At 36.3% G+C, this 14,688-nt stretch overlaps 1 protein-coding gene across 1 annotated transcript in view; it reads left to right on the top strand.

Annotated features, from left to right (window-relative positions):
• LOC149801711 (uncharacterized) overlaps nucleotides 1-14,688 on the top strand; it is a 140,451-nt gene that overhangs the window by 13,804 nt on the left and 111,959 nt on the right. Inside the window, exon 2 of the mRNA XM_089955991.1 lies at nucleotides 8,076-8,230. Coding sequence (XP_089812117.1) covers nucleotides 8,076-8,230 — 155 coding nt within the window. The remainder of the gene's footprint in view (nucleotides 1-8,075; nucleotides 8,231-14,688) is intronic.

Genomic DNA, 14,688 nt, shown 5'->3' with positions numbered 1-14,688 from the left:
AGTGAATTATCTGTCTTTTTCTCCTTCCACACCCCCACCTTCTTTCTTTAATAAAAAAAGTGTAATTACGTGTGAAAATATTAACTTCAACTTTATCTGCACATCAGAGAGTTCATTGGTCTGTGTTCGTGTTCTATTATTTTTTCATCCGTTGCTTACTTACAATTTACACCTTACTATTGTCATTCGTTGTATCTTTTATATTGCACGTACACGGATACGGGTGTTGTATACAACGTTCCCTCTAAGCTGCGCGCGCGCGCGCAGCCGCCCAGCTGCTCAGACATCCCCGCGCAGTTGAATTGTTCTCCACGCAGCAGATCAAAATTACCAAATATTCAATCCTACATAAATGCTAAAATCACCGTAATGCTTGCACAATGCATCGCGCATAACGCGCACATCTACCATTCGCTTAGGGGGAACGCTGGTTGTATATCTTTCGACGACACATCAGTCTTTGTGCATACCCATTTGAATGTGGTTCCAGAAGATTATTTCCATTATATTAACGATACTCATATCAACAGTAATTAATAACAATCATCGTTACACGTAGCAGAGTCTTTCATCGCAAAGTAAGCCCCATGTGTCCCACTTCAGTTAGGTCTTGTTTGACCATGGTAACCACCATCTTCGGGCATAGCGTGTCCATGGCGATAAGATTGTCGAAGAATCAGCTTCCATTAGAAGGGATGGACAAATGCTAATAGCTCAAACATTCCGTTTTATCCGAAGAAGATATTACTGGACATCGTTTCTGCTTCTACCAAAACATACTCTGGGGAACTGTATCACGTGCTCAAGATTACGAGCAGCTTTAATATATTTTCAAGAGTAGCCATGCGTCTATCGGTAACTGCTCGATGTTCAGAAGATTAATTTGTCTAGTGTTTACAAGTCCGAACTATGTACAAGAACTCTATTTTCCGAGCATTTTAGCCCAAAGTTTCAATTGTTCATACGGTACGCAGGTTCGAAGAAGGGGTCAATAGTCCGAAGGGACATTGCTCCGAGGGTTCGTAACTTCGAAGGAAAAGGTTCAAAAGATAGTTCAAAGGTTTGTTAGTTCGAAGGTTTTTGGCAACAAAAGGTCCGTTGGTCCGAATGGTCATTAGTCCGAAAATACTGAAAACAAGTGTTTACAAGTCCAAAGGTTTTTTGGGCTGAATGCATTTGAAAATGTGTTCATTGGTTCGAACATTTAATATTTCGAATATATTATTTTTCCTGACTGACGTTCCTTCGGACCACTGAACCTTCCGACTATTGAACACTTCTTTTGGCTCAATGTAGCTTCGGATTAATGCACCTTCGGACCACTGAACCTTCGGAAAATTGAACCCTTCTTTCGGACCAATAATCCCTTGGATTAACGCGCACCTTTTATTCAGTGAACCTTAGAGCAATTTAACCACTTTTTCGGACTGATCACCATTCAGATCAATTAGCCTTCGAAACAGTAAGCTTTTCTTTCGTACATCAGAACCCTCGAATGAATCTTCGGACTATCGAAATGTAACTACCTCTATCAGTATGACGCGCAGGATATCAATGAATTACATTTCCTAAACTGACCGAAACTCCAATGGCGCAATGATGCTGCTTATTTTGTACACATCGTAGAAATTCAACAATAGCCCTAACAAACTTCTTGAGACGGACAGATGTGCAGATGGACATATTCAAATCACAACGACACACTGCAATTTAATTATCGCAGGACCGTGCAATGTTGGCTTTTATCTAGGTGCTCGAGACCAACTGAAATAACGCCCTTTATATTACTCTGAGACTACAATGGCATCTCACTGATATTGGTTGGATGTACAATAATTTCATATAAGTCTGTATCTCTCAGTTTGGTTCTGTATTAACGTGTTTTACAGAATGTCTGTGCATGTATGTTTATTAAGATGGATATTTAATAAAAATATACATTTTTACATAAGGGATACTACAATGTTTTGAGTGTTAAATCGGTTCGTCATTACTCAAAAACAAAAAAAAAAAAAAAGACCGGGAGAGAACGAAGATCCTATTAATATCGGCGATAGGAAAACAAATCAAAATATTTAGAGAAACATAAGTTCATTAATACAATAATAATATATCAGTAATATATAATGCTACAGTTCTTGCCTTTTGTTTAAAGATGTGTAGACCAAAAAGCAACGATATTAAACCTTGTTTCATCAACCGGCATGGTTAGAGCGTTATGTCTTTCAAAGAATATGCTAAACTTTATGTTACGATCATTTGACATTATGAAATACATATATTAAAATAATGTGGATACAATTCGTTAATTGATTAAGCCATATTTGTTATAAGAGAAAATATGTTTAAGCGAAAGCATAGCACTGAAAATGCAGCTGGACGATTTACTCGCATTTATGAATTAGTATACATATATGCTTGCTCTCTCTCTCTCTCTCTCGATCGATCGATCGATACAGCCCTATCATGGTAAATAAAAGCAAGTTATTTTCCTTTAATTCGGTGTATCATTGATTTGGGCTAAAGAGTATACAGCTTGGAGACCTTTCTAAAAACTGCTTCATTCGCTATGTCTTTTGCACTACCTGCACTTCAAAGGTAATTAAGAAAAGCAGAATTTAGTGTTGTCTACTCTGGTAAAATTAAATTACTCTGTTTTAATAACTGCTAAAATTAGTGTACTTAGACTTGTTTAAATTCATTTCCCGTGTACATGGGAGCAGTCGTTTCTATCATCTGTCTGATTCAGACAGCACGTTGTTTTCGTAACAACATATATAAAGTAACACGGTATCTATCCCGCTTTCACAAGTACATAATAATTCTAGAGCGAAAACTAGTATCGCGTGGAAATGCGCTTGACTGGGCGATACTAAAAATCAAATGCAAGAAAATCAAATATATTAATTTGATGAGAAAATTGAATTGAAACCTGGGGTTTAATGGTTACTGGCAGGGTTGTTTTAAGCACTTTACAAATGTAATAAACCTTTTAGCTTACAATATTTATTTTCAGTCTTGTCGCATATGATATATGTACGCATTGAATTTCAAATTTCAGTACAAAACTTGATGATTGCTGTTTGAATAAAGCCCGAAATAACCTTTTACCTAAGTCAAGTGGTGATGTAGTATTTCAAAGTAAACGGATGTAAAAGTCGATCCTATAAGATCGACATCTTCCAACATTTGAAGTGATGGAGTGTTTCGTGATTTGTTTATGTGTTGTTGTTTTTTTGTTGTTGGGAGTGAGTGTTTGTTTGCTTTTTTTGTTTTGCCTTATTTTGTCTGTTTGTTGTTGTTTTTTTCGATTTTGTTTTCACGTTTTTTATTGTGTCTGTTTTATTCCCCGCATAATTTTAATTGTTCATGGAAATTATTTGGCTGAAATATATTTTGTATATTGACGCTTTGTAATATTTTCCGTCCCATATGTAAACTATCTAATATGCACTGCTCCCAAAAAAATTCAGTCCGCAAATAATACAAGTATAGGCTCGCTAAAGCGGGAGCTTTCTTTTTTTGGGGGTGGGGGTGGTTGTAGGCTAATTGCCGTTGGTCAAATTAGGCATCCAAAGCTTCGCTGGCAATAGTTTTTCACACTTCCCGTGCTTGTGAAAGAAGGGACTAGCATCGTTCGTCCATTTCAGTGAAAGTAGTTTTGTCCCCATTAGTTTAATTCCCCGTATAGTATGCGCTATGCTACACACTGCGCTACACGATTATCTAATAGGGAGATACGTATTCTTCTAGGCACGAGTCTATCGGTTAATACATATAAACTATTTTTCAAGTTCTTGTTTGAGGTGAATTTTTTCCCGTTTCATTTCATTGGGGTGGGATGGGTGGGTTGCTTTTAAAGACCAACACTTTGGATTACGTACCATCACACAGTGGAATGGAGTTTTATTCTTTTATCTGCATAAGATCTCGTTTTTACGTGGATCAAAAATGTATTGCTTCTGATTGGACTATAATCAGTTTACTTAAACAGCCAGTACGTGTAGTGTATATTACAATTTCGAAGAAAGTGTGCTTCCTTAATTCTCAGAAAAGGATATTGGAGCTTGTGAATTAGTCTGTATTTCTAGATATCATAATCTGTATGAATTCTATCAAGATTATGGATATATATATATATATATATATATATATATATATATATATATATATATATATATATATATATATATATATATATATATATATATATAACAATTAATGAGTACCTAAAAGCAACCCGGACGTGAACACTGTCTTGTGGGAACGAACACTGGCAACAGGATATGTCATATCCTCAAACCGAGATCTGTCATTATCTTGCGGATGCTTTAGATATCAACTATTCTTATCAGCGGTGGAGATGGTGAAATGGAGGCCAAAACAAATTGTTTCCTTTTAAAATTTTAAACAGGACACCTTTTTACTCTTGATAAAATAGTCGAGAACTTCCTCAAATTTTACGATATGAGGATTCCCCAAAAGAGAAGGCAAGACTCACTTTTAAAAACCGATATTTTATTTATGTACTTAATTCCTGGGGCCAGATGAATGTTCTGTGTACAAAATCTTTGCTACTAACCCGACAATAAGACAGAATATTTTAAATGTCTATTTGAGGACGAAAATTTTAAATGTTTGGTATAAATGGGTTCTTAACGTTATTTAGTAATATCATACAGGAAGAAAGCCTAAACAATCGATATAGCGTACTCTCGCTTTAATAGCATCAAGGAGGATAAGCTAAGCAATCGATATAACGTACTCTCGCTTTAATAGCATCAAGGAGGATAACCTAAACAATCGAAATAGCGTACAGTCCCTTTAGTATTGTAACGTAATGGAGTTTTCCAAGATTTAGGTGCTCTGTACATTTACCGCATCAAAGATGAACAACAGTTTACTTGACCGACTTGTCAATAAATAAGAATAGCCATAGAATTTGGCAAAACTGCTGCCAAAACAATATTTAAAAAACACACCTGAAAGCATTCAATTTTAACTGGAGACCTAATTTTCTTTCGACAACAATGAACAATTTTCTTTCGACAACAATGAACTACTTGCACAGCACCCATTAACTGACATAAATTTCAGCATGAAAATTGCATTATAAATGGTCACAACTTTTTGTATTATAAAATAAATGTGTACAATTTTAAAATTGTACGTATAAATGATAAATGAAAGCAACTTCGTCTAATAAATCTTGTCTTATATATATAATTTAATTTTGTCTGGAACGCTTTGCAAATGAAGATAATGACTAGTTCATAAAAATGAAGTGAGACAATTGGTCCATCACCGACATGTAAAAAAACCCATAATGAAATATAGTAATCGAATATCATATGTGGGGTACAGACTTTTCACTCTTTACATAGGAACGTTGTTGTTGTTGTTCTAGGGTTTAACGCCATTTTTTCAGCACAAGATAGGCTATACATGGCGGCCAGTATAACTGGTGGAGGAAGAACCCTGGAAAACCCAGGGAAGAACCACCGACCCACGAGAAGCTACTGGCAGGCTTTCCCACGTACCCACGCTAGCCGAGCCTTGGACTCGAACTCACGCAGATAGAGGTGAGATGGCAGTGATCCGGAACGGTGAGCGCTTTAGACCACTCGGCCACTCGTGGCCCCACATAGGAACGTAACACAATTACTAGTTCATACTGTGAAGTGGACATGTGCAAAAATGTGTAGTCTCGTTGAACATAACTTTCTCGTGGCTGCTTGTAATCTGCGACATACGTTCGCAAACTACGAAGAGTGTCGTGTTTCTATTTATCATTAAATCCTAGCGATTGAGTTTACACTTTGAATTGATGTCCACCATTGAGAGAAACCATTTAGTTATTATTGTGCTGTCGTGTCATTAAACGTTAACAGTCAATACAGATTATACATGCATTTATGGAAGGGACGGGCTAATTGTATACAGTACAGTAAATGTTATTCTTATCATTCCTGCTTTGATCTTAATTACGTAAACTTTCAAATGGTATGTATTTCGCGTTTGCTCAGTTTGTTGATTGAGATCGTTTTATTTTCATTTTAATGTGTTTCCGACTTAGACACTCTGATCAGTATATGACGTGTTTCAGCAAGCCTTGCATCTCATTTCATTTAATACCGTTTCTCCAAATTTTACGAGTGGAATCTTTTTATTACTAAACTGTATTTGAAGAAACTGAATTTAACAAAATGGTACATACGCCAATTATGGTTTCTTTTATTCCGCACAGCGTGTGACTAAATTGGGATTCTCTTGTTTTGCTTTTTTCTTCTCAAGATATCCTTTAGAAATTTTGCACAACTGCAAAATAAACCCCAACAACCATGTCAACAACCAATGTGCAGAGTACATTACACATGTACTCCCACCTTACACACAGGATGTGACTCTTAACAATCTTGTTCAATTCTGATTTTGTACTTCCTTATTTAAAATTCCTCTCTGTTATCCGTGGTGAACACATGGAACGAGTTACCACTACCCGCACGAAACTGCGCTACTATCAGGAAAATAGTATAACAAAAACATAGTGTTCCAGTACTCTCCTACGTAACCCATAAAGATCGTACACCTCTGTTTTACTAGCAAGATGGCAATGTAAATACAGTATTCATAGTTATGACCGTCTTATAGAGGGCGTTCCAGAGAAAATGACTGCCGTTTCATTTTTAAGCGTAGACAGTGTGATAATTAAGGACATGTATTGTTTCAGAAACTCGTTATATTAAATTTTGATATTGTTATAGCCACTCTTTGATTTGGAAATGAATGGATTCAAGGTCAGAAGACTACTTAGGTATGGACGATTTGTTTACTTTAGCGGCGAACCAATTAATAAATTATACAGTACACATATCATAGCAAGCAAATAATATGTTGTCACTTTTCTCAAAGGTGCTCGGAACAATTTGAAATTGTTTCTAATTTGTATCTAAAGGATAAATATGGAACAAAAAATGTCATTGGAAAAGAAAAGAAAACACTTCTGCCGGTATAGAAAGAAGAGATGTTAACATAGATAACAGTATTACCACCATACCAACAACATAGAAAGAAAAATGTCAACAAAAAAATCCTATTGTTACCCTATGGTATAAAGACGAATAATTTGAGCAATCCCTTCCGTATAAAAACATAAATATGTCAAGCGGTGTGCTCAGTGACCTTGACAAATTCATCTTACTATTCCTTTAAAATATATGATAATGTAGCCTTGTAAAAATTTAATATAAAACAATTAAAATTACTTACGCTCTTATGCGTTATCCGTTATTTTTCAAATGAAATGACAACTCTTTCAACTTTTGAATGCCGACGTAAAGAGTTATCTACCTTTAAATTCCAGTGAACGTAAACTTGATAAATAAAGGCTGTCGACAGCAGGACTCAGGTCACAATTATTCTTACTATATATTCTCTACATTTGTTTCTCAGTACTAAACATTACATTGTGTCCAAATGATATTAAATCATATTTTATTCTAAACTACCTTCAAATATGAACTCACGGTGAAGTTCTTGTCATAGGTTCTCCAGCATTTGTTTTTGAGAGGCTGGACTATAAACAAAGCACTGTGCATTGTTCACAATAGGATCATCACAAATCGGGATTTCATTTTTAAAAAAAAACATATAAAGCTTAAACTATTTTAAGCTTAAACTAAAAAACTCACACGGAAAATGTAATTTGTGGAAATCTGTACTATTTGTGATGTTGTGGCAGTATTAGTTCATGGGCGCCTTTCCCAAAGTAAATGTACTGCTGTGTCTTGCAGTGTTGTCAGTACCAGGCAGTACTCTTATAATAATATTTTCTTTGGTGTACTCTGATGAGGTTCTATCATGGTTCTAAGATAATACGTTTCCCGATCCATCTCGAATCAGAGTAAAAGACTGTGTGCCAGATTAAGACACCCATCTTTCCTGACGAGTTTGACATACAAAAAAATAATCTTTCCGAAAAGGATACTTCTTAAAAAGTGAAAGTTTGAAGGCTTCCTTGGAAGTCTCTCTATGAATAATTAAAAATAATATTTTGTCAATATAATTTATTTCAGTGCTTCATGTGCGTCTTGCGGGCGGAGACGGGCGGACCACAGGGAGGGTGGAGGTGTCACAGAATGGATCGGTCTGGGGGACAGTCTGCGATGACCTGTGGACAGATAAAGAAGCTCAAGTTGTCTGCAGGATGCTGCACTTCAAGTTCGGATTAGTAAGTAATACTGCTAATTGTGTTTCCAGTGCCCCATTCATACTTTTACCCAACCCAAATCCAAAAAAAAAGTGTAACCACCATTACATAAGTACTTTAAATATCTCCTTTTGGATTACAGTACAAATATAAAAATACAATTAAATTTTTATATCGGTACATAATATTCATTACATTCGTGTGGACAACAAACATAATTTCCCTTAAATTTATCTTTCAAATTCAAAAGCTGTTCCAGTGGTATTCACCCAACCAGTCTAGTGGAATTGGTCCAATCTATCTAGTGGTCTGGGCCCAATTAATCTAGTGGTCTTGGCCCATCTATCTTTTGGTCTTGGCCCAATCAATCTAGTGGTATTGGTCCAATCTATCTAGTGGTCTGGGCCCAATTAATCTAGTGGTCTTGGCCCATCTATCTTTTGGTCTTGGCCCAATCTATCTAGTGGTCTTAAACCAATCAATCTAGTGGTCTGTGCCCAATCTAGTGGTCTTGGCCCAATCTGTCTAGTGATCTGTGCCCAATTAATCTAGTGTTCTTGGCCCAATTAATCTAGTGTTCTTGGCCCAATCTATCTGGTGGTCTTAGCCCAATCAATCTAGTGGTCTTAGCCCAATCAGTCTAGTGGTCTTAAACTAATCAATCTTGGTCTTGGACCATTCAGTCTAAAATATTCCTTTGCATTTGTGATTCATACAAATAATATTTAACAAGATGATAACTTGTGTCATGCACATTTAGAAAAGAAAACGTATCCTGTATACTATTCGGAATACATACACCCAGCCTGTGAATTGTCTTGAATCAATAGGCTTATTATTTTTTAAGGATAATTTGTCACCTTGGTACCTTGGTCATTTCGGAAAAACCGATGGTTTAAAGCCGTGTCCTATTTTCTAAGAAAACTAATTTACAACCATAGCAATAATCATGACAGAGTATTTAAGCTAGACATCGTTGCTACGCTTCAATTTAAATACCATATAGTGATGTCTAGCAATGGGATCATGCGACAGGCACCCATTCGACCGGCGGTCTCTTTTTTGTTGTTTTTTTGTGTGTCTTATCTTACGCAAGAGAGAAAAGTTTCCAAGACGTCAACACCCATGTTGCTAATTTACAGTTTACATCTATCTTTAAAAAAATCATCTAATTTGTATTATTACAATCTTATTTGTATTGTTGAATATACGGTTGCGTTTATTTTTTATTTATTTGTTAAGTACTGGGAAACACGTTCGGCCTTTCCTTTATATGTTTTGTTCAATATTTGGTCTTAACGCTGTTTACAACGAGACTGTCTTTCTTGTAAGTGTCGACAGACTAAAAACGACGCTTTGCATTTAATATTGGACATTTTTACATTTACCTTTTGCATATAGCAATTTCTATCGAAAGCATATAAAAAGCAATAACGGTAAAACAATGGCATATCGACAACTAAAACTATGCCACGCTGCGTTCCATTAGAAGGCAACAGTTTAGAACCGATTGCGGGATCGCAAGGAAGTATTGCATGTACAACGTATGTAAGCGAGTTATAACAATATTCAATATACTTAAGTAAAATGTCACGCTCTGTCTGCCATATTTTCTTCTAACACGGAATAATACGTGTATTGGCATACTGTTTTAAATCGCCCATGATATATCACTGGGGACAATTAATGTGTGCGGGGTGGGGGGGGGGAGACAGAAACAGACAGACACAGAGACAGAGAAAGAGAAAGAGAGATAGACATACAGAGAGAGATAAAGAGTGAGAGATAGAGATAGAGAGAGAGTTCACCTCTTGTGAATGTAATTAAAGTGTCACTTTGGTAATGTATACATCAGTTACTGGAATATTCGGCATCAGTCGAATGACGTGCTCTGTCCAGATGTAATATAAAGGAGTTATCGAAATTACACATCTGGCGAATAACAGTTCTATCAGACCGCTACGGTAACCTATTGGTTTGAGCGTCCGCCTCGGATGCGGGAGGTCGCGGGTTCGAAGCCCGGCCGAGTCATACCAAAGACCAATTGTACTAGCTGCTGCCTCGCTTGGTATTTAGCATTAAGAGGTTAGTGCTAGGACTGGTCGGCCTGGTATTAGGACAATATTACATCATGCTACATGTCTGCGGCATGATTTCCCAGTGCTAGACATCACTATACACTGTCACACTGCAGACATCGTAGCGATATGACTGAAAAATTGTTAAAGAAACGTTAAAAATCCAAATCACACACACACACACACACACACACACACACACGCGCACGCACACCGCACACACACAACACACACACACACGGTTCTTTCAACTGCACTGGTTCGAACACAAGGGGTCGTGTGGGCAACGGATAAGTGCAGCAAACTGAGAACAAACAGTACCAAGCTAGTTTTTTTTTTTTTTTTTACCAGCCTATGCGCTTTTGAGTCTCAATTTTGGCACTTTTGGCAAAGGCAATTATAAAACAGAGACAAATAATGCAAACAATAAACACAAAATAAAGTGTTGAATTTACACAATATTACATGAATATGTATAATAAAAGTATTGTTTGAACATTTTCGTACCAAATTGATTTGAACTTCTATGATTGAAAAAATATAAAAATATATAACTTTAAATATAACTTAAATGTTCATCGAAGAAGTTTATATTCCACGCAACGCAGATACACCACCTATGCACTGGCTAAGTACGCAAAAAAAAAATATTCACATGATGTCATGCAATATTGTTGTTATCTTGTTTTAGCGTGTTCCTCCTCTTCAAGCTTGAGAAGCGCTTAGTTCGTATATTAGTTGTATTATAATTCGCGTAGAAAATTTGCATACATCAATCTGGGTAAACGTAGTAATAACTACGCCGCCTCGAGGAATGATTGCATCAAACGGATACGTTTGATATATCCGTTTAGCGAGTGTCGGCGTCATCGAGATTACGACGTCATAATGAGCGCGACGTCAAACAGGACGTTCAGCAAAAACGCAAAGAACTTGATCTTATTATATGTTCATTGTTTTTCTCCGTTAACTTTACCTTGTCAGAATCGTGCAGTATTTTACGATATTGCACTCATGTGTACTTCATATTGCACTCAGGTGCAATACACGTTTGCTCAATAGTGTATTAGTAACTACTTTGTAAACAAATCATGTACACTCGCGTAGTAGATGCTTTACGTTTTGGTTGAGTAAATTTGTTTCTGAATGAACTAAAGCAGATGTTTCTTGGACTGCCACATACCAGCTGCTTTGCTACATTCCGCGTAAATTTTTTAATACGATGTTTCGGATTTAGGCTAGCAATAGACGGGGGAAAATAACAACACCTTCTCCTACTGCCAATTAAAAAAATAACTAACGCTCAAGGTTCACAAACTGACCCATCGATGACTCCGTTCTAATTTTCTTATACTATCTGAGCATGCAGTCACATATAACATAAACCACCGTAAAGAATACATTTTAAACTGAACCTCATCTACCAGTTAAATACCTTACTGATTCTTTTACTGATTTTTAATGGCCACTTTCACGCGAATTTTATCCGTTGCTTCATGTCTTGACCAATTTTCATTATAATAGGCTGACCAGTCATGTGAATAACAATTGGTCTAGCATTATTCTCATCCGTTACATCATTGTTTCTATTTTCGAATCTCTGAAAGAGACTTGTAGGTAATCGTAGTAATACTTCCTTAATTAATACACTTCTTGGCGGACGATCATTGGGTTTAGATGCGATAAGAACGGATTCTTGGCATTTTGGTCCACCTCAGCTATTTTTGTGAGACAAAAATATGCCTCGGATTTACATGTATGTCAGAGCAGTAATGTACAGAAAAACAATACATTTTGTTTGCCTGCAACTTCTTTGTTTAAAAAAAAAGAACAGACACCGTAATCTGTTCGGACCACATCGAATACTTCTGCGACTGGATGGACGTACGATTGACCGAGGAGTTTGAAATGACAACGCGCCCCCCCCCCCAAAAAAAAACGCCCTAACCCTCCACAAAATATAGAACAACATTTAAAAGCATTTGCGACGTTTCCGTCAATCATTGTTTCGCGAACGGCAACTCATGGTAGCTCTCGGCGTACGCCAAACTTCATAAAATCCGATCTTTATTTGAAAACCGATCACTTCTATATAGACATTCTAGGACCGCGGACTCCATCCAATATAAACTTCACTGCAGATACCGAAGATCCTAACAACTTATAGCAGGGGCTCTTACTTAGCGACGATGATGCACAATCGAGAGGATTGGCCTGGAAGCTGCCAATGAGAGTTTTCACAGCATACGATGGAAAAGCCCGAGAATGCTCCATTTGGTGTGATTCTTTGCAGAGCAGATACATCATAACGTCACGTCATGAATCAGTCATTGTTTGGATTTCTAACATTGAGGTTGCGCTCCCCGTGTCATTGAATTTCTTAAATATTGCATGCTTTAAAATTCATGACTTTTATCACAGGATATTGAGGTTGTGTTCATTACCATTGTCGGTGATATATTTTTTCAGGCAATATAAATTTAAGGTGCCTAGTTGTTTTTTTTTTTTTTTTTGTTTTTTTTTTCTTCATTTGGGCGGTGGTGGTGGTGTTCCCAGGACCTGATTTTGCTTTTCATTGTATGTATGTATGTATGTATGTATGTATGTATGTATGTATGTATGGATGGATGGATGGATGGATGGATGTATAGCAATGAAAACCAAAGCTGGCCGGTGACCCACACAATAATAACCTGTGATGGAGTGACGCCGCATTATGAAGTAATAATGCAGTCTTAACCTTTTCATGCGCCGTGGAAACAGCAATTAACCCGTCGACATTTGCTAGACTGTTAAAACCATTAAACACCATGCACAGTTCGAATCCAAACAAAACAAAAACAACCTGATAGAAATGCACACACAGTACTTCGTGAAAGTGCATGAATATTGATATAATGTATAAGTGGTCCATATGAAGTAAAACAAAATATATTTGCTGGGAAAAATTCACCCAATATAGATTTTGTTACGGTTATGTTATTAAAATGACTTAGTGTATTAGCACAACATATAAAGTATCTCGTTTTAATGTTTCATGAATCTGCAAGAATTAAAAAGAACTATTTACATATGTGAAATATTTATATCTCACCATATCAACGATGACATAATTGACATAAAATTCGTGAAATTATTTTTTTTCAAAGAATGTTCCTATGTGAATAGCACCCAAAATCGATGAAGCTAAAGCGCTAGAAAAAGAGTGTATGTATGTATGTATGTATGTATGTATGTATGTATGTATGTATGTATGTATGCATGCATGCATGCATGTATGTATATATGTATGTATGTATGTATGTATGTATGTATGTATGTATGTATCCAACTAGGTGAATGGGTGTGTCCTTGATAGTTTATATCGTATTATATATGTAAGACTGATATAAGCAGACTAAATTATTGTTTACTGCCAACAGTCAAAAAAATGTTGCCCAGAGCGAGGCTATGCTGAAGACATTTGTCAGGCCTCTGTCATTTTATTCATACATCCATTTTGGTCGAGCTCCGCATGATGTGTTATTCCCGTTGAACCATAAACAAATGGATTAAAAACTTGAGGATGTTAACAACTTTCATTGACTAAATTGAATCTTGACAATTAGGCATGCTGATATTTCTATTGTCCCTAATTTGTGCTCAGGTAAGCAATGTTGCAGTTTAATTTCCGTATTTAGGACGTTTTGTCAAAATGTACACTTCTTCGATAGCGTCATCAGCTTTATGTCTGTAGCTACTAAACTGTGTCGTTGAACTCTACATCGGCTGAGGAAACTACGAAGTTAGCTAATTAACATGTTTTCAGGTCCTTTTTTGTCACGTGAGCTTGTGTTGACAAAAATACATTGTCATTCTTGTCTGAAGTAATGCTAACATCGAATTCGAAAGACACGTGTCAAAATGATCCTACGTTAAATATTAAAAACGTCTGTGATGTATGCAAAAGGCACTTGCTAGGATTATAATTGTATGAAACGTGTCTACAGGCTCCTACTTGAATCAAATGTTTCTAACATATGCCCAGTGGAGCTAGCGAGATTTGGTTTCTTTGAAATGTGTCAAAATACTCTTGTTTTGATTATATTTTTCTGACATATGCCCAAACGCTCGTGCTAAGATTAGAATTACGAAAATATTTGCAAGCACTATTGCCTTCAATCATAATTATGTGACAGCGGTGTAAATGCTTAAAACTGTCTTGTGACATGTCCAATTGATATTGCTTAGATTATAATTATCTGGAATATGCCCCTAATATTATGATTAGATTAGTTCAATGGATCTATCATAAATGATGTTCATTAGGTTACAGTTTTCTGTCACATGTACAAATCCTTGTATTTGTTTTGAATTATATGACGTGTCCTTTCTTAGATTAGAATTCTATGACATATGATT

This window comes from Sinohyriopsis cumingii, chromosome 4, assembly GCF_028554795.1.
Source record: "Sinohyriopsis cumingii isolate HCF-2022 chromosome 4, ASM2855479v2, whole genome shotgun sequence".
NCBI lineage: Eukaryota > Metazoa > Mollusca > Bivalvia > Unionida > Unionidae > Sinohyriopsis > Sinohyriopsis cumingii.
Note: the sequence above shows the minus strand (reverse complement) of the source record. Positions and strands in the feature narration are given on the sequence as shown.